The 21,039-nt window shown below is 35.8% G+C and overlaps 1 protein-coding gene across 5 annotated transcripts in view; it reads right to left on the bottom strand.

Annotated features, from left to right (window-relative positions):
* The window catches only part of CCDC191 (coiled-coil domain containing 191), a 76,196-nt gene that overhangs the window by 41,575 nt on the left and 13,582 nt on the right, over positions 1 to 21,039 (bottom strand). For 4 of the 5 annotated variants that reach the window (XM_081302224.1, XM_081302221.1, XM_081302220.1 and 1 more), the window contains exons 4-8: positions 19,411 to 19,554; positions 16,265 to 16,443; positions 14,623 to 14,846; positions 11,928 to 12,081; positions 1,726 to 1,916 (exon numbers count right to left, since the gene is read on the bottom strand). In XM_081302224.1, the coding sequence (XP_081158350.1) occupies positions 1,726 to 1,916; positions 11,928 to 12,081; positions 14,623 to 14,846; positions 16,265 to 16,443; positions 19,411 to 19,554 (892 nt within the window). The remainder of the gene's footprint in view (positions 1 to 1,725; positions 1,917 to 11,927; positions 12,082 to 14,622; positions 14,847 to 16,264; positions 16,444 to 19,410; positions 19,555 to 21,039) is intronic. The other variant, XM_081302223.1, reaches the window with a different exon arrangement.

Genomic DNA, 21,039 nt, shown 5'->3' on the forward strand with positions numbered 1-21,039 from the left:
AAAAAAAAATTTGGCACGTCATGCTATTATGAAATCCCCATTTAGTGCTTTTATATTTAAACAGTTTAATTGGAATGGAATCCTAAATTCTCCAGATTTTTCTTCTACAAGTTTCTTCTAGTATGTAAATCTCAGTCTGCTTTTAACTTTGCCATCTCAGTTTCTATTCACTTTATGCCCTCACTCACATTGCTTCCACATTATAACACTTCCAGTTTGCCTACTTTGTCCAACAAATCCTGACATCATTCATTTTTCAGTAAGCAACTTCCCAATTCTTTATATCAAGCACTAAGCCTTGAGATTCTGGAAACAAATTATAGGTGAGATTTCTACATGGACCCCCACCCATCCCTACTCTGAAGATTTCACCCAGAATACTGCAGAAAGGGAAAGTGACTACCTTTTCACTTAAAAAAAATCTTCAAGAATTCACCTTTATTACTAAAGAAGATCTACCTTGTTCTGGTATTTAAAGACATTCAGAAACTGATGGACTTGACAGCTACATACTGAAAGATCTCCATCCAATCCAGGTGGCTATGCTTCATGACACCACCCAGTTTCCCAAACCCACCCAGAAACATACTGTTTACCACACAGAACCCAGATCAAATCCCATCTTCTAGACAGAGTTTTTCCTGGCACTCTTAAGGAGTTTCCTTGGCCACAGCAGTGTTTCTCTGTGCCACATTCTTAGCAGCAAAAGGGGATGTATTCCTCTGTTTGCAATAGTGCTCAATACCTGTACTGTCTCTAGATCTTGTTTCCTCCATACAACTATGTAGGAATATGTGCCAGTCTTCTCTGTACTTCCCTAGTGCCTGATGTTGTTATGTGGTTGCAAAGCTCCAGGGGGCATCATGCCCTTCTAAGTAACAATACTTCCATATTTCATTCTGAATGAATGTCAGAGTTGCCAGGAGAAAATGGTTACACATAAGAACATGAAGCCCCCAAATAAACAGATAGTTCCTTCTATATCTATGATATTGATTCTAGAATATAAAGTTGATGAAGGGGGTGGGGCTATGAGGTATAACTCAGTGGTAGAGCATGTGGAATGTGCTTAGTATGTGTGGGTTCAATACCTAGCACTATCTAACAAACAAACAAAAAACAGAATGCAAAGATGAACTTGGAAATAAGAAGAAAAGGTATTTAATTTATCATGGAATAAAGAAAGCTTCATTTAAGGATAAATTTTGTTTCTTGTGCTTGTTATAAGAGAGAACCAATATAAAAGCATCAAAAACCTCTAAATAAGGTGTGGAACAAAAGACAGTAGAGTGGGAGGAATCACTCTTGGCAGGTTGGCCCTCCCAGATGGATGTTCCCTGTGTCCTTAATTAACATTCTATGTGCAGACAGTGATTTCTATCAATGAGGATTATTGGCATATAAATCAAACTCCCTCTTTGAAGCATACGATGGTCCAAAGTGCAATGTGGCGACATTAGCATTAGGGAAAAGTCTAATACTTGCTTCCTTTAAAGAAAGAAAATTAGGTACATTAGTTTTTAATCAGATAATTTTGTTTGCTTGGAATTTTCACTTAAATTTTTCTAGTTGAAATGTAACATAGAAAAACTAATTACCAAATTTTATAAGTAGTTAAGATAATTCTAGTGAGCAGCATTTTTAGAATTTATTTCTAGATTCTTCAGGAGGAAAAGATGCCCTAGTTAAACCCACTAGAAGGATTTTTATGATAAGTAATGGTACCTGTTTTCTTCCCGAAGATCATTTTCCAAGGCTTGAGTCTCCCTCTCCAACTTCTGGGATCTTGTGTAGTCTCTCCAGGCTCTTAGGACCTTCAGTTGGAGTTTCCAGTCAGATAAGGTCCCAGCTTTCCCCAGCTTAATCCTATGATCAAGAATCAGCTTGTGCCAGGCAGAGAAATACCGTTTTTGACACTGCAGTAAAAATATTGGAAAATCACCACTAATGTGTGCTAGTGTTTCTAATATTTAGCACTGAGAGTCCTTTCCTCAGATTTTCCCCTCACACTTTTTCTAATAAATCTAGAAACTTTGATCTTGATGGAAGAGAACAAAGAAAAATTCCTTTACATTTATAGTGATGAGAATTATCCAAGTCATGCAACTGAGGTGTTCTCAGTCTCACAGTTTAAACCAAAATTCCAAATTTCCATTGTGAGGCACCAGTCTCATGGGAAGCTGGAGACACAAGTCATATCTAAAACATGAACTAAGACACTTGAGAGCCTTGAAAGACCTGCTTCCAACATGATTTGCACTGCCAGGCTGTCTTGGAGCTTAAAATGTCAACCATTTAATTCATTCCTGTTCCTGGCACCACTGATATCCCTGAGGACACGACAGCGAAAAGCAACAATTTTAGCTGGGCTACTGATGACCATGTTAGACTTTAGTGAGGAGGTTTAGAGAGACCAACTTAGTTAGATAAGGTCTACCAACCCAAAGGATGTCCTCAGTGTTACTTGTGATCTTAGTCTAAGAAAATCACTGCAACCTAGTCCTTGTCTATCTATTCTATCTTTACTACAAAATTTATGTTCCTTCCTTTCAGCTCTTGGCTTTAATACCAACCATACTATTTCACTATCTATGTTCATGCTAACTTTTCTGTCTTTCTTTTTAGTCCTCTTTCTGCCTGACTACTTTAGGAGTCATCTCTCTCAGAAAATCTTCTATTACCAACCCTCTTCCCAAATGTAACTGCCCACCTACTGTGTTCTCAAGGCCATCTATGCTGTCTTCAATCAAAACACTCTTCACACTGTGTCATAATCACCAGTTTACTGATTTCCACTATACTGTGAGCCTCCTGAGAGAAGAAAATAGGTTCTTAAATGGGAATGGCAAATCTGAGTGTGGGGAGACTAAAACAGGAGGTAAACTCTGGGGAAGTGACTTTATTGGAAATACAAGTGATGCATGATACCAGCTTCAAAGACTTCAGCAGGGCCAGCCTATTTACTGCTTCCTTCTTTATAAAAATATATGATATGCTTTATTATACTTTCTCATTGGGAGAAACCATGGATGGTAAGCTTAAAAAAAATTGTTCCCTTGTCATTATGTCAAATGAGGGCATATTTTCTAGACCTTCACCTTAGATCTTAGAAAGGAGGGGAGAAAGGAAAGGAGGGAGGGAGGAAGGGAAGAAGGAAAGTAGATTTGCTGAATATGGGATATGTCTTTAATCATAACAAAGAGAAGACAGACAGCTGCCAGGTTGAGGGGATATGCTTTTTTCCACTATTTCTTATCTCACAAAATACAGCATAAAATGATGTTAGCATGTGACACTGTCAAAAGAAAATAACCTATGTCTATCCAGATAAAAAGATTCCTATTGAGTGACTAGGTAAAATATTGTATGCATAGCTGTCTCTAATTTTAACTCTTGGATTATTTCTAATGATGGAGTATTACAAACATAATCTACCTAGACAATAACACTATTAGTAGTGTCTTTGGATTTCTACAGTACTCTTGTCTATAAAGCTTAAGTAATTTCCATGTATTATTTTTTTTGCTTTGGAGTTTTCAAACTCAGGGCCTTGTGCATGCTAGGCAAGTAATCTACCATTAAACTATATCCCCAGCCCTTTATCTTTTATACATGTGTAATTTTATTAATTCTTAGATCATGAAAAAATGGAAATTGAAAATAATCTTATGATTTACCTCAGCAAGTTAAAACTTCAAGTGGAGAAAGGGTTAATGACTAAATTCACAAGATAAAGAGTTAGTGGTATACCTGAGTTAGCTAGGAAAGAGAGGAATAGAAAGTGGATATCTGAGACTAAAATTAAAACATTGTATTATCCTGATTAATCTATTTGGTAATTAACCAATCCTAAAAATGAAGGGCAAATTCTTTGTGGCTTTTGTAATGAAAGAAAACTCTTTATGTAAATTAACATGGTAGAAGGGCACTGGTTAGAAACTTATCTGAACTTAGGAGGGAAAAACTGGAGTTTATAAATTCTTTAGTTAACATATTTCTTTAAAATACCTAGTAGGAGACTTTGAGAGCAAAATCAGTTTTAAAGGTCTATTATTCAGTTTCATGACACAGAAATTAACAGCAACAAAGTGACAGACTTACAGAGCAATTGTTTTCTTGAAATTGACTTGCTATTGGTTTTTTTCCTGCCTGCTCAAAAGCTTTTCAATTTCAAAAATTTAAATTTAAATAAAAAGAAATTAAGTACAAATCAGAAAGCTGCTTAGTTATTCTTGATTCACAGCAAACATTATTCAGGTAAACCTGAGTCCCATGAATGTACTTGGGAAAGAAATCCATTCTCAGCCCTTCTGTTTTCATTTCGAAGGAAAAGCAGAATTGGCATACTTTACTGACATGATCTACTTATTCTCTCTATTCCTCCTCCCCCACCTAATTCTGCTGCTTCCAGGTCTGCCACTCTTTTTCAGCTCTCCATTCTAGTACTATTGTAGTGTTGTATGTCTTTGCTCTTTGAAACAGAACTATTATTTAACACCATAACTGGGTTGAAAGAGGAATGTGTTCCATTTAAACCAAGAGACCTTAAAATTTTAACCAGCTCAGTAGTTAGTCTGATTGCTTTCCATTTCTTTCCTACTTTCTTTCTGAATAAGATTAAAAAAATATTTCAATACATTTTCAAATATATTATGTATTCATTTCCTAACTTCTACCATCTGTTTATCAGAAGCTCTGGTAACTAAGACTTGAGATAGGTAAAAGTACCAAAAATCACTGTGGGGATGAGCTATTCCTAAGTACATATCTATAATGATTTTTTTAAAAAAGAATACTACAATGCGAAATTTAGAAAGTTTTAAGTAAAATGCTTTCCTTCCCTCAAAATCTTCCACAAGACATCATTTGGTTGTTAAGGATTCTACTCAAGAGAAGAAATGACAGCTCGCCCTGCTAAATTTATTACCTGCACTGGAGTTGCCCTCATTCTGTTGGCAAGAAAAGCTCTTCCCTGAAGTGTAATCACACTGCTGTCACTGCAAATGATTGACGTTAGGTGGAACAGCAATTTGCTATCTAATCTTCATTGTAATTCTAACCTTGTCACTAGAGATGCTTGTTCTGATTAATGAAGTGGATAACTCATCAAAATTCCTCAGCTATTTCCCTTTTGTCAGAAAGCTCAGTGATAATTGCATCAAAATTCTCTGTCATGGAAAAATAAACAATGAATTGTAAAGAGGACAAAAATGTCAACAAGTTTACAATTTATTTTCACTGAATGGAACTAACGGTGGTGCAACTAGTGGTCTAGGGGAGCTGGCCAAGGCTCAAATGCCAGGAAGAAAGCCACACCACTCCTTGCCTCCAAATAACTCCTGTTGCTCCTGTTCCCAAAAGACAGACATTCTATTGCTACAAAAGGACGCACTCCCTAACTTCTCTTCTTCCTTTTGAGGACCACTGTAGCTAGGCAAGAGACCTCACAGACGTTACAAATAGGCTGGGGTTTGGATAGAGAGGGATATTTCCCATGGCAAGATAAATTTCCAGTGGGAAGGACCAGCCCTGAATCTGGCAAGAAAAGAAGTACCCTGTGATCAATCCTATTCCTGGTTTCCATAATTTTGCCCCAAAGAATAGAGAAGAAATCATGGCATCACTCCACCCACAACCATATACATTCCTATAGCTAATTACAGTAGAGGAAATAATTGAGTTCCCAGAACACAGTGTTAAGATTTGGACTGGCTGTTGGGTTCCAAGGAAAAGCCTAGAGACTCAAACTTTAACAATCGCTGCTGTGTGAAACTTCTGTATTTAAATTTTTATCCTTCTTCTTTTAAACTTCTTTTAAAAAAAGCCCTTATTACATAAATTTAACAAACATATCCAAAAGTAGAACAAAAGAATAAATCTTCACTCCGCTTCAAAAATTATCAACATTTTGTCAATCATGTTCCGTCTGTCTCCCACCACCTTTTTTTCCCTTGAGTATTTAAAAATAAATCCCAGACATCAGACATTATATCATTTTACTCATAAATGTGTCAATATGTACCAGTAACATAAGGACGTTTTGTAAATTCTTCTTAATTCTGCTAAGAAGTTTCAATCAACAATATTGCTGTATTTATCTAATACTCTGTCTCACTCTAGAAGTAGTACAGTTTCAGGCAGCAATTCCTTAGTCTCACTATATAGTAAATGCTTAACCAATAGATGGCTCTAGCCTCTTTTAAAGAAGAATGACCTTAATACAACCCAAAACCTAACTATTATTAGGATAGGGCTCCTTTCCCCACATAGCCTGGACCAGTTCTCATGACACATTGTCTTTACAGAAGGCCAACCTACAGCTCCCCATTGTCTTCTCTTTCCCTTCAAGAATTTCTTTCCCACCCATCCCTAGAACCTGCCCACCCTTCTCCACCACGGCCACACACAAACTATTCCAAGAACACAGCTTACCTCAAAATATATCAGACAAGTGCTTGGTTCACTCTCAGGGTAGTCTGACAGTAAGACAATGACATGAAGTCATTTGTTCCTCACCCACTCAAGATCCTTATGAATATTCACCTCAAGTGTCTAGTGTTTAGGGAAAAAGATATTCTACTCTGTAAAACTTTAGAGAACAGACTTCATTTATGCCAAAGGCTCTTTTTTTCAAGTTTTAAAAGTAAATTTTAATCAGTGCTTTTTCCAAAAGATAAAAAAGTATATATAACCCACGTTTAAGAATAGGAACCTCTGGGAGATCTGGGTTCCTCATAGGATGAGGAAAGGCAGACAACAGCAAATAAACAAGCAACCTTCTTGCCCCAACAGATAACTGTAAGTGAAGAATTTCTAGAGTTGGCTAAAGTAATATATAACAATGCTTCAAATGCCTCCCGAAATGCATGCCACACATTGTCCTTTTCAATGAACCTGGAGGGGAGAGTTTCATGAATCCCCATGTTGGCATTTCTTTGTTTTTTCAGTTTATTTGCAAAGGTATTCCCTTTACTTCTCTCCTCAAATATAGATACTGTTGAGAGGATGGTTGCTACGTGTCAGTTCAGAAATGGTTTTGCTTCAGTGGTGTGTAGGAAGTTCTGATAAAAGTAACATCTTTGAAAAGGAATCATGCTATATGAATGAGTTACTTAACTACAGTTTTCATCATCCTGTCAGGAAAAAAATGCAAGTTTCTTTTCCATTCATCTCTATGCTTCATTGGTTGAATTTGGGGTGGGCTTTTGGATAGTGCTATGCCATAGTAAACTATCAACAATGATTTCTTTGAGTCATTATCATCTTACTTTCTAATAGAAAAAATCTAGCCAAATCAGCAAATCAAAATCTCCCTCCACCCAGAAAATAAGATTTAGGTCCATGTCACCCTATCTTTCATTATTCTAACTTTCATAAGCAAGAAAGTTTATAGAGTTTCTAATCTTATTGTTTAAAAAAACAAAAATGCATTATAGAATAGAGTGAGAATTAAGAAGCCCATCTTCCAAATACTGTAAGAATTTCAAAGTTAATCCCTTGTTGTCTCTGCTAATTAGCAGTGACACGTGGGTTGCTGAATCTCCCTAAGAGATTTCACCACAAGATCAAAGAGAAACTAGGATAGGATGGAAGTAGAACATTTCTACATAAAAACAGAAGTTTCCGATATAACAAAAAGACCTGTCAATGAAATGGGTAGGAGAGATGCATGAAGAGTGCTGCATCTAAACTTGTATTTTGATAAGAAAGCATTCACTGTTTCTGAGACTCTCTCATTAAATAATATGACCCAAATGAGATATAAGATTTCCATTGGGAGAACATAAAATCCAGAGTCAAAGCACAAAGAATTACAGGAATTAAAGGAAACTTGAACCAGAGCAACTACTAGAAACACATTCTTTTAAAGTCAGCCTCCAAATACTGTATCCAGCTATGTTTGTTGGGTCTGTACCAGTGAAGCATTTTGAGGGTGCTGATAAGAGTTACCCAGTTATCTGGGTGCTCAGTGTAAGTTACCCAGTTCTTATTGTGCATCCATTTGTAGATTGCTGAGTATCTAGGTTTCATTACCTAAGGGCAGCTTCAGTATCCTTTAGAACCAGGCTAGGAATCTGGACTGGGATCAACATAGTGATTCCAGAGGGCCTACCTACTCCACTGGCATTTACCAGGACTGTCCAGCCAAGTCTACATAAAAGTGTGAGGTGTCTAGTAAGTAGACTTTCACCACGTCTCAGTTATACCTATATATTAGGGAAGTCTAAATTAGAGGTTCACTACTCATTATAAATGAATAGCATTATCACACTGCAAGACAAGGCAAAGAAAAGAACTAACCTAAGTAACTTTGGAAAATAATATTCTGACTAAATACTATAGGCTAAAAACAAAAATAACTGTACAGATATTATACATTATATGTTAGTACATTTGCTTCCATAGTGGTATATGTTATTAATTCTGAAACTAGATTTATAGTATACTAGTACTAGACAAATAAATAGACTGTGCATAATGAGAACTGGGTGTCTCATTACAAAACAGCAAGAGGGAAAGGCTATACTGAACCGGGGTGCTAGATTAGCATTGAAAATATCATTATGACAAGTACCACTATTATGTACAACTATTATGCACCAATAAAAAATATGAAGAAAATATCATTATAAATTCACAATTACTTAATATATAGTCAGGTAGAACTGAAGTAAGTTACAAATAATAAAAGGGAAAACAAAAACATGACTCCCTGTGTTGTAAAGGTTTCAGAAGAAGCTCTTGGATTTCAACATGTAATACAGATATACAGACACAAATCAATAGAATGTGCATGTGGGCATGGGTTAGTGTACCTACAAACATACATTTCCTAGCCCTATCTGCTGAGAGGGCCTAGAAACAATGACATCCCAGCACCAGTGAGCACATGGATCTTGGTTTATAAAAGACCCTTCTTCAATAAAAGGTTCTGTGTAGAAGTAGATAATTCCAGGAGTTATGCCAGGAAAATAGAAGCTAGACCTGGAATACCTTGTGGTGCCATAAAGAAAGGAAGCACTCAGAAAAGGATGGAAGCATGTTGAAAGGTCAAAGAAGCCAGCTGTAAGATTTTCCAATGGCCAAAGTTGGAACAACTTGATATTAGAGTTAACAATATTAGGTTATAACTCATAGAATAAAATAAATATGGGTCAGTCCATACTAAATAAAATGAATAAATGCATAAGCAAATAAATGGGAGAGATGGCATAGTTCCTTCTAGAAGAATTTTAATTAATAAATCTAGAATAAATGAGGGAAACACAAAGTCACCATTGACAAATACCATATTAATAATGATTGCAGGCAGGATCTATCACTGGATGCTATAATCAATGGATGAGCATTTTAAGGAGGAACAAGGTATTTACATAGCTTTACAATATCTCCTACAAGACATTTATTAATTATGAAAGAGAAAATAGTAACTTTACAATGGAGAAACCCAGGAGACACAATCAACCAAGAGATCAAGGAAACATCAATAATTATGTACTCCTTGACATGATATACTGAGAAAGGCACGGTATCACTTATAAGTAATTACATGAAAAATGTTTAATCTCATTCTAAGCAGGAGACAACATCATAAAACACAAAGTGAGAGACTTTCTACAAAAATACCTGACCAATTCTCTTTAAAAATGTCACGGTCTTAAATGACAGGGTAAGAGTCAGTGCAGAGATACATATCCAGTGTCTCAGGAAGCTGATGCAGGAGGATCACGGTTTGAGGCTAGCCTGGGAAACTTAGTGAGACTCTGTCTCAAAATAAAATAAAAAAGGGCTGCAGATGTAGCTCAGAGGTAGAACACCCCTGGGTGTTCAATTACCAGTACTGGGTGGGGGGGCGGATAGACGGTAAGAGAGAAACTGTCATGACACACTGGAGGAAACTAAGGAATAATAATTAAATGCAATATGGATTCATGGTTTGAGTACTGGAGCAGTAAAAGGACATCAGTGGAAAAACTGGTGATATTTTCATTGGGTCAATTGTTTAATTAATGGTATCAAAATGGTATTACAACAGTGTTAATTTCCCAGTTTTGATAATTACACTATGCTTATGTAAGATTTTAACATTGAGAAAAGCTGGGTGAAGGGTATTCAAGAACTCTCTGTACTATTTTTAAAACTTTTCTGTATGCCAAAAATTATCTCAAAATAAAATCTTAAAAATAATAAAGTATAGGAAAAAATCAAGCAAAATCTCTTGCAAAGTGGAGATAATTTATTCATGACTTGTCTTTTTTCCCTTTCAAATATATTGACACATCCTTTTAAAACCAAGTAGTCTGTCTGAGATGGATCACTAATTCTGTAAAACTATCTATGTGCTTAACATTCACATATAGCAGTTCCATCTAAAACATATATGACTTCTCATTTCAATACAATTTTAAAATTAATTTTTTAGGGAACACATGTCGTATTCATCCCTCATTGGTTGTGTAACATATCATGGCACTTTTTCCTTCTGGCTTCTCAACATGGTCCCCTGAATATTCATTTCTCTCTCGAATTGCCCTTAGAAATCTTATCTATTATTATAGTAGGTCACATAACTCCATCTGCTCACTAAGATCCAGAAGTCAAGAGTTTTTAAAAATCTTTTTAAAAATATTAACCCCAACTTTTAAGATTTCCTCCCATCATATTTTCCTATTTCTTTTTTTTAAAAGAGAGAGTGAGAGAGGGGGGAGAGAGAGAGAGAGAGAGAGAGAGAGAGAGAGAGAGAGAGAGAGAGAGAATTTTTTTTTTAATATTTATTTTTTAGTTCTCCGCGGACACAACATCTTTGTTGGTATGTGGTGCTGAGGATCGAACCCGGGCCGCACGCATGCCAGGCGAGCGCGCTACCACTTGAGCCACATCCCCCGCCCATATTTTCCTATTTCTGAAAGCAAAACTGATCAAATTTTTGTTGTTCAATATCTAAATAATATGGCTTCCTACCCATCATTCCAAAATGCTGCCATTAAATATGTCTATCTTTTAAAAAAAAATCACTTATGCTACTTTATTTTTTTTCCTCATACCTTCTTTGCCCATATTATATTCAAATTCCTGTTATTGATTCCTGGGGCCCTTATAAGTCTATCTCTATATTTATCAAGATTCCTCAAAATCTTTCTACCATTATCTCTCTCTCTTTTTTTTCATTAAATCTGCTCATTCATGCATTGATTTTATTAACTTTCACTGCATTTCAGCAATACCTAAGGCCCTGGGTGGGTGTTGTAGAAGATAGGAAAAATTTTATACACACACATATATATTTTTCTCATCCAACCATCCCATTTGCAAATCTGTCAAGTAATTTGTTTCATGTGAAGTGTAATAAGTCCCAAATTCCTACTTTTATCAGAGCCCAAAGGAGGTTACTCAATTGTCAATGTCAAAATGGCAGTTATTTTTACAAAAAGAGAAAGCAAAAAGAAGAAAGGTAAAACGAAATGTAGACCATTAGAGAGAGAAAAACAAACATAAATGTATCATTACTTTGAGATCGGACCTAGCAAAGGGCATGTAACTTGTTCTTTTACCTTCTAAATAACCCAGTCATAATGATGCTTGAGAATATCAAGGTAGAAGTGAAACTTAAAAATTTCCAGAGAGCTGTCTATGTAGTTAAATGATATTTTGAAAAGGGTGATTGAGGAGAGTCCTAAATTTATCTGCCAGTTTCCTAGGATCTCACCTAGGCTCTTTATAGTACAAAAAGAATAGCTCCAGAAAGGGAGACCAACATACAGCTCCAGTCTCAGGTCAGCCGGACAACAGAGAATAAATAGTGTGGGCAATTTTGGTATTTAGGATGAGTCTTTCATGGGCTTAGCATTTACTTTATCCCATCTCTGATGCACCTTCTTGTCATTTATACTACAAAAAACTGAATAAAGAGACACTATAATTCCTACCTGGTGATTTTCCTTGAAAGTTTGGATTAATAACTCTTTGAGTTTCCTTTTCCTTTCTTTTGCCACTTTTTCTTCATTCAAAAGAATGTGAGCACTTGGAAACATGTCTTTCTCTGGATTCTTTTGAGAATTTTCTTCTTGCCTTTTCTTCTCTCTATTAATAACAATTTTAAAATACATACATGTATAATAGAATAACAATGAGTTATTACAACTTACTGTAGTGGAATGAACACTGATAATACATATTTTTAGATTTGGCTCTAAAGTTACATAGTATGGTGATTTTTCTGAGTCTTAGTTCTTTATAAAATGTAGATCAAATGAAATAAAAATTATTATAAATTATCTTAACAAATAGAAAGTTCTATGGATTATGGGCTGGGGTTGTGGCTCAGAGGTAGAGCGCTCGCCCAGCATGCGTGAGGCACTGAGTTCAATCCTCAGCACCACATAAAATAAAATAAAGAAATTATGTCCACCTATAATTAAAAAATAAATATTAAAAAAGAAAGTTCTATGGATTATTTTAGTAAAATATTTTTATTCAGTTTATCATCAAACCATACTCTGATGAAAATTTGAGGGTAAACAACTACTAAGTATTCTCTAATGTGGATACGCATTCTCACTCTTCATGTTAGGAGGGTAAAAAGAATCCACAAGTAAGAAAACCACTAGGCTTTTATAAGGTTTCTAGGAAGAAAAATAATAAAAGAACCAAGTGTTATTGAGTAAGGAAAGAATGGAGTCTATAGTAGTTCTAAAATAGCTGACCAGAGAAAAATGTAGAAAAATTCAATGATAAGGAAAGGCCTTTAGGTAAGTTCTAAATAACTTTGTTACTCATTCTCATTTTCCTCTTATTCAGATATTCTTTTTCTTTATTAGTGATAATAAGGCAATGGTGACTTTCTGTATGTTTATCAGAAGGGAAGGTGGTAACACAATTCACAGTAGGACAATAAACAATGATAACTTGTCATTCCTGCTTCATTGTGTAATAATAATTTAATCATTTCTCTAATAATTATTAATGTCTGTCATTATAAGTAACATTATCTTAATTATCTTCATAAACAAATCTTTGGACCTTAGATTATTTTTTGTACTATAATTTCCAGGTCAAGGGATAATACCATTTTTATGGCATACTGTTTATTGCCAAATTGCTTTCTGGAAAGTTTAAATCAGTTCATCCACCTAGAAGTAAAGGACATTATCTTTCTTACTGTAATGATGGGTAAGTTTTTAACTTTTGTAAGAAATTACTGGTCAACGAATATTTGTGGAGCACCCATTGTGAACAAAGCATCCTGCTATCATCAAGTGTTACTTGTTTTCACAGTTTATTTTAGGTCAGCCTAGTTTTTCCAGGGCTTGGGTACAATCTGAAAGCAGAGTTGACCTTAGAAAGAACTCACTAAAACACTGGTGATTGCTTTCTGAAAGGAACGGCATCTGGAGGAGGCCTGAGTCTGGCACTTGAAGGAGTGAAGCGCACATCCACTACTGAGCTGTTTTAAATTGGGTAGAAGGAGAGCAATCAAGAACACAGGGGGGAAAGCTGTGTAGGCTGATGGGCGGAAGGATTATCTAATAGGTCTTTCTGGCCTCTCACTTTGAGTAGGCAGGCACTTTAGTCACATTGTTCCAAGACTTCAGCAGTTCATGCATCAGTGTTATTTCTCAGAATAAATACGTTCATTATTTCACTTACTGAAGCTCATTTTCTGCATGAGGATGGATAATAGTACTATATCCTGTGAGGATTATTTTCATTTTCCTCTTATTCAGATATTCTTTTTCTTTATCAGTGGTAGTAAGGCAATGGTGACTTTCTGTATGTTTATCAGAAAGTAAGGTGGTAACACAATGCACAGTAGGACAAGGTGTAATTACCAAATATGCATATGGAATAAAGAAACATGTTCAACCTTAAAGGTATTATGCAACCAAGAAATGCAAACTAACCCAACACCTACTGAAAGTATGAAAGTATTGAAAGTGAGATACTCCCCAGTACTGAGAAGTGTGATAAACTGCCCCACTGCCAGTAAATGAGTAAGTACAACCCATTTGAAAGCAATTTGGCAATGTTTCAAGAGCCATAAAAATATCTATACCTTTTACCTCACTAATGACATTCTTAAGACTGTAATTCAAAAGAATAAAAAAATCTTTAGGCTAAGGATGCTCATTGCAATATTATATTGATGAAAAATCTAAATAGCCAACATGCTTAGCAGTACCTGGAGGAGGTCATTGGGCAGGAGGTCATTATATAAAGGATGGTATAGGACCTCAATGGAATAATACACAACCATCAGAACTCCAGACTGTTTTAATTACATCAGGATAACAAATTAAATGTACTTTATGGTTGGAATAAAGTATGCAACATGGCCAAGACCAGGAGGAAACATAGAAAAATAAAATCAGTTAATTTGTTAAGAAGATATAATAGATTATATAATGGGATGTCTGTCTGTCTGTCTGTCTGTCTGTCTCTCTCTCTCTCTCTCTCTCTCCCTCTCTCTCTTGGCAGTACTGGGTAATGAACCCAGGTCTTCATTCATGCTAGGTCCCCAGCCCATGGGATTTTTCTTTTTTGTTAAGTTATTGCAACGTCTATACATTTTACAATCACTCCCTTAGACAGAAAGCCTCCATACTGCTTATCAGACTGGCTTACATTTTCCATGCTTCCTCCACGGTGCGTCTCCTCTCAAGTATCTCCCTCCGGAGCTTCACCATCTCCCTTTGGATGTCCTCCTTTTCTTTCTTGGCCTCCAGAGCCTTCCTTCTCTTCTCTTCTTGCACCAGATACTGAGCCTCCAGGAAGGCTGCTTTTTTCAGGGCCTTTTCAGTTTTCTGGTATTCTAGTTCTTTCTCACGTCTTAAACGATTTTCTTTTACCTTAGAACACAAGAAGGGTAAAATGCAGCCCTTTCAAGTAGAGGGGAACTGCAAAATTCAGAATACATTTTGAAGTTCAGAATACAACTGATTTGAAATATTCTGGCTCAGAGCCCTGCTGCTTATTGGTAGAATCAGAGAAATTGATTTGTTTACTGGGAAAAGTTTTACATGAAATCAGATTAAGAAGACTCTCAAACCATTGATCCTGCAGCATGGAAAACCTGGGTTTACTGGGTCAGATTCCAAGTTCTGTATTCTTATTAAAAAATGATCTCCCACCCATAGAATTATTCAAGGTGAACATGTCTGCTTTTTATTGAGGTTCTGTCTGCATTCTAATTATAATTCAAGAAAGAACAGGAGTATTCTTTGGAATATTGTGAAAGTTAGAACAGTGATTTATTGTGTTAGGTAACACTACAACTCTTTGTTAATTTCGATTATTATTTAAATAAACCAGTGATTCTGGACCAAAAACATGAACTTTGCACATATTCTGAATAATTATATTCACTTTTTTCAGACCTATCACTTCTTTGGGTGATTGACTGGTCCTTTCCACCCTGCTTCACTTATCTTACTCTCCAGTTGTGATAAGACTTCTAGACAATGGCCATATAGCTTACTGAACCTTCTTTCCTCCTTTTTGTCACACATCCAAACCAGGATTGTATTTGGACCCCTGTTTCTCCAACACCACCAGTGCTAATTAGGCATAACTTACTGGTTTAAACCATTGTTTTTCAAATTTGGCAACCAGAAATTCAGTATTATAAAAAGATTGCACACACATATATAAATTCCAGTTCAGCCTTAGTCCTGCACAAATGACAAAGACTTGGTCATTCTGATTCTCCGAAGCTTCTTCATAAAGTGTTGAGATAGTCTTTTCCCCTATTACCTACTATTGACTTTGAAAAAAGGAAAGTTCCCACATGCCTTTCTAATTCAAAACAGCTGAGCTAGATTTAATTCCGATCTGTCCTCCTTTTCAAATTATAATCACAAAATGAGTGAATTTCAGTTGTCTAGAAAAGAATTATCTTTATAATATTCACCAGAATATTCATGATAATATATTAATGTCACTTCAAAAATCAAATTAAAGCAAATGCAATCTACATATTTATAATAGGAAATACCATGCTCAAACTAATAAAGTTTAGTTCAACACTCTTTTGGTCAAAATCAATTATTCTAACTTAGGTTATTTCTTAAATAAATTGTTTCCTACCCTCAGTTTATGAGAATTATTTTTCTTCTGAAGTTCTTATATTTTATTTTTATTCTTTCTAACCAAACCACAGATGGCACCCTTTTTCATAATAAAGCCTAAATCTTTATTTAAGCTTATTAAATGTGTTACACAAAGACTGCTTCCTGTTATCCATTTTAATTTTGTTTTTCCCTCCCACCTGCTTATGTCTCATCTCCATGGTAAGACGAGGATCCTTCTGCTGCTGCTTGTCTTGGTTTTCCTTCATTCCAAGATCTTCCAGCATCCCAGAATCCACCACTTCTCTATGGAGCAGATGGTCTATAAATTTTTGAACAGTGGTACTTTCCTCCTCTTCCTCCAAATAACCATATAAATCTAGGGAAAACAGAACAACAAAAATTTTTAAAAATTAATTTATATTCATAATTATATAAAGAATCCTGAAAACATACAAAGCCCTAGTGTTCAATAAAGAGTAATTGATAATGCCAATTGGATGAATAAAGCCCTCAGCAATTATTACCTCCAATTCAAGTTAAGAGGAAATAGCTCCACTTATCAGAAATTACCCTCACCCAAGTCACTAAATACTTCTTCACAGCCAAATCTACAAGATACTTCAATTTAAATAACCTTGAGAACTCCACACCTAAAGAAGTAAAAAGCTTTATAAAGGTGGTATAATTGACATACAATATATAAGAAATATCTAAAGTCTCCAATAAATTTTGACATATGTATTTATCAATAAAACCATCACCATAATCAAGATAATGAATGTGCTCATTACCCACAAAATGTTCTCTAATCTGAAATCTTTTTCTCTCCTTCCTATGCCCTCTGTCCTGCTTCAAGTAAGCACAGAACTGCTTTCTGTCAAAAAAAAGTTCACACTATCTAAAATTTTATTTAGGTTAGGCCATACACTATGCACTCTCTTTTGGGTCTGGTTTCTTTCACTCAGCACAATTATTTAGGAGATTTATCCATTTGGTGTGCATCAAATGGATTAGTTTTTATTGCTGAGTAATACAATATTCCACTGTATAGATATACAACAAATTGGTCATCATTCCTCTATTGATGGATATTTGGACTGTTTCCAGATTTGGACTATTAGAAATAAAGCTGTTAGGAGCATTTGTATACTAGCTTTTGTATGAACAGAGTCTTTCTTCTACTAGGAAAATGCCTAGGACTCTGATGGGTGGATTACATGGTATGTATATGCTTAACTTTTCAAGAAAACATCAAACCATTGTTCAAGCAGTTTTTCATTCCCACCAGCAAAATGGAAGTGTTCTAGTTCCTCTGCATTCTTACGTGGCACGGCCTGTCTTTTAACTTTAAAACATTTTAATAGATATGTAGTGGTAACGGATTATACTTTTTTTCTTGTACCATTAATATTTATTGAATAACTTTTAAAATGCCTTTTTGCTAATGATTAATAATACTACATCTTCCTTGTTAATTTTTGTTGTTATTGTTATATACTTTATTGAGAGTGGGGGTATAGAAGTCTCCACCTATTATTGCTGAATTTTCTCTTCTTCCTTCAGTTTTGCTTTATCCATTGTGGGACTCTTCTCTCAGGTATATATATTTGTAATTGCGTTTCCTTGGTGGATTGGTCTTTTATCATTACAAAATGTACTCTGCCTTTAGGAACAACTTCTTGTTTTAAAGTCTATTTCCTGTCCTACCCCCATATTAGTATAGCCACTCCAGTTCTCTTTTGGTTACTATTTGCATAGTATATCTTTTTTCATTCTTCTATTTCAACTTATCTGGGTCTTGAGTCTAAAGCACGTCTCTTGTAGAGAGAATATATTATGTCATGTATTTTTAATCCATCCTGCCAATCTCTGTCTTTGGAGTGGAGTGTTTAAATCCACTTATATTTAATGTATTTCTGATAAACTGGGTTTACATTTATTCTTTTGGCCCTTGTTTTCTGTATTATGTAAGTGTTCTTTATCAATTTTGAGAATTTTCCTTTTATTACTAGTGTGCTGAAAGTTTTAATCAAGAATGAATGTAGATTTGTCAAGTGCCTTTTCTGTATCTATAGCTATAATTACAAGTTAATTAGTACTTTTGGTAAATATCCTTTTTAATGGTTACACAGTATTTTGTTCAATATGTTGAGGGGAAAAAAAAAAAAAACCCTCTCCCAGAATAAGATAATTGAGGCTTAGTGTGATACTCAATGATAACAGACAATCTGAGTAAAGGGATATAAGTAGATCTATTAGCATAACATCAAAGGAAGCAACAATTTCACTATATTACATGACTCTGATCCCCTAGCTGGAGATTGTAGAGTTCTAAACAAGGCAAATACTGCCAGGTACTTCTCCAAGGGTGTTTGCTTCATGCACAGGAAGCTGCCCTAGCATCACCATGCCTAACCCTATACTCAGGGAAGAAAACCTTAGACCCTTGAGTACATTTGAGGAATCCTCATGAATTGGCTAAGTGACTTGTTTAACATTAGCTTTGCACAAAATAGTAAGGAAAGAAAAAGACCTAGAAAAGTGATAACTAATATACAAAGAATTCTGTAGCCAGGTGTGGTAGTACATGTATGTAATCCCAGAGATTCAGGAGACTGAGGCAGGAGGATCACAAGTTTGAGGCCAGCTTCAGCAACTTAGTGAGGCCCTCAGAAACTTTAGTGAGACCCTGTTTCCAAAATAACGAACAAACAAAAACAATGAGCTGGGTTGTGGCTTAGTGGTAAAGTGCTCCTGGTTTCAATCCCTGGTACCAAGAGAGAGAGAGAGAGAAAAAAAAAGAAGAATTTTGTGACTAAAATAATACATGAATGCTTAAACACAGTCTCCACTGAAGTAAATAGTCACGACATAGGAGTAAGAGATACTTTTAATTGCTATTATAATAATAATCAAAATGATAAATAATGGAATATTTTGTTTTGTTTTGTTTTACAGAACAGGGGATAGAACCTGGGGTACTCTATCACTGAGTGATATATTCCCAGCCCTTTTTGGTTTTCATTTTGAGACAGGGTCTTACTAAGTTATCTAGGCTGGACTTGAAATTGCAATCCTCTTAACTCGGCTCCCAAGTAGCTGGGATTATAGGAATACACCACCATGCCCAGCAAATAACAGAATATTTTAAATTTAAAAAACACCATGAATTTACTTAGGATATAGCATGAGGACTTTATATTCAATCAAGAAAAATTAAAGCTAATAATAAAACCAAACAAAACAGAAAAGTAGAATGACATTGTTTATTATTCAAAATAGTTTAAGATTTCTTAGACAATTGATTAACATTAAAGCTTAGAACAATTAGATAAGGTCTTACCATCAAACTTGTCATATTTCAAATGGCCACTGGCTTCTGGCATAGCAGTGCTACTTGTGACAGTGTTTTCAGAATCACCTTCTCCATCACTTGCTAATTCTTGCTTAAGTTTGGTGTCTAACCAGTCATTGACCAGCTCCTGAGCTATCAACAAAATAAAACATCTTTTAAATATTTCAGTTACTTCAGAGACTTTCTTTACTCACTATTTTTATTTATTCAATAAATATCACATATCTATCATGTAGCAAGTACTGTTCTAGATGCTGAGAATATAGCAATGAACAAAACTGGGAAAATAAATCTTACCACTATGAAGCTTATCTTCCAATCGGGAAGATGATGGGTAGAGGAGAGTAAAGAGAAAGAAAAATGAAACAAAGCAGGGCAGGAAATAGAGGATGGTGTTATAGTTTTAAATTGGGTGGTCAAAGAAGGCCTCACTGTGAAATAGATCTTTGAGCAAAGAAGAGAAGGAAGTGAGGAGAGAGCCATGTGGATGTACAAGAGAAGATTATACTATACAGAGGGAAAGCAAAGGTCTTAACAGCACGAATGTCTGAGAAACAACAAGGAGGCTATTGTGGCTGAACGAGAGTGAGTGAGTGAGAGAACAGTAGGAGATGAGACAGAAGAGGAAATGTGTGGATCAGGCTGGAGTAATGGTTATCAACTGGGGAAGATCTCTGCCCAGCCCTCCCCCTGTCCCCACCATGGAGACATGGCAATGTCTAGAGTCATTTTGGGTTGTAACAATAAGGGGAAGTGACACTAACATCTAGTGAGCAGAGATCAGGGATGCTGCTAAACATCCTATAAGTCAGGGGATAACCCCCAACAACAAAATGTCTCTAACCCAAAATGTCAATGGTCTGGAGGCTGAATCCCTTTGCTTAGAGTCTTCACATTTCTAGATTTCTTGGCTCCTATTCTTAGTGTACTGAGGAGCCACAGGAGGGTTGTGAGCAAAGAGGTGACAAATTTTAAGAGGATCACTTTGACTACTTTGTTTATTAAAAAATAGACTAGAGGGGACAAGCACAGAAGGAGGGATACCAACTGGGATGAATGCAAAAATCCAGGAGAAAGGTTATGAAGGCCTTGACTTGTAGTGAAGGAATTACAAATGGTCAGATTCTACAAAAATGTTGTAAGGAAGAGTTGCCATGACTTGCTGAGGGTCTGAACAGGAGATGTGAGAAAAAGAAAACCACAGGTTTTTTGGCTTTAGCAATTGAAAGATGGAGATGCTATTTACTGAGATGGGGAAGGACAAGGGATCAGCAAGTTTGGGGGAAAGATTCAGCCTTTGACATGTTATTTTCAAATGCTTATGAGAGGGGTTAGGAATGTAGCTCAGTAGTAGAGCACTTACTTGCCTAGCATGTGTGAGGCCCTGGGTTCAATCCCCAGGACTTGCGAAAAGAAAAAGTTGAGCAGACGCTTATGAGACTAGTCTAAATAGGAATGTCAAATACGTATTGGTAATTGGATTTAAAAAGAGAGGTCCAAGACGGCATTTAAAGCCACAGAAAATACCAAAGGAAGAAGTTAGAGCAGCTTCAAGAAGCCAGCCCTGGGAAAGTCCACCACTTAGGGCTTGAAGGGAAAAGATGAAGCAGGAAAGCT

The sequence above is a fragment of the Spermophilus citellus genome, assembly GCF_964194105.1.
Source record: "Spermophilus citellus genome assembly, chromosome: 7".
NCBI lineage: Eukaryota > Metazoa > Chordata > Mammalia > Rodentia > Sciuridae > Spermophilus > Spermophilus citellus.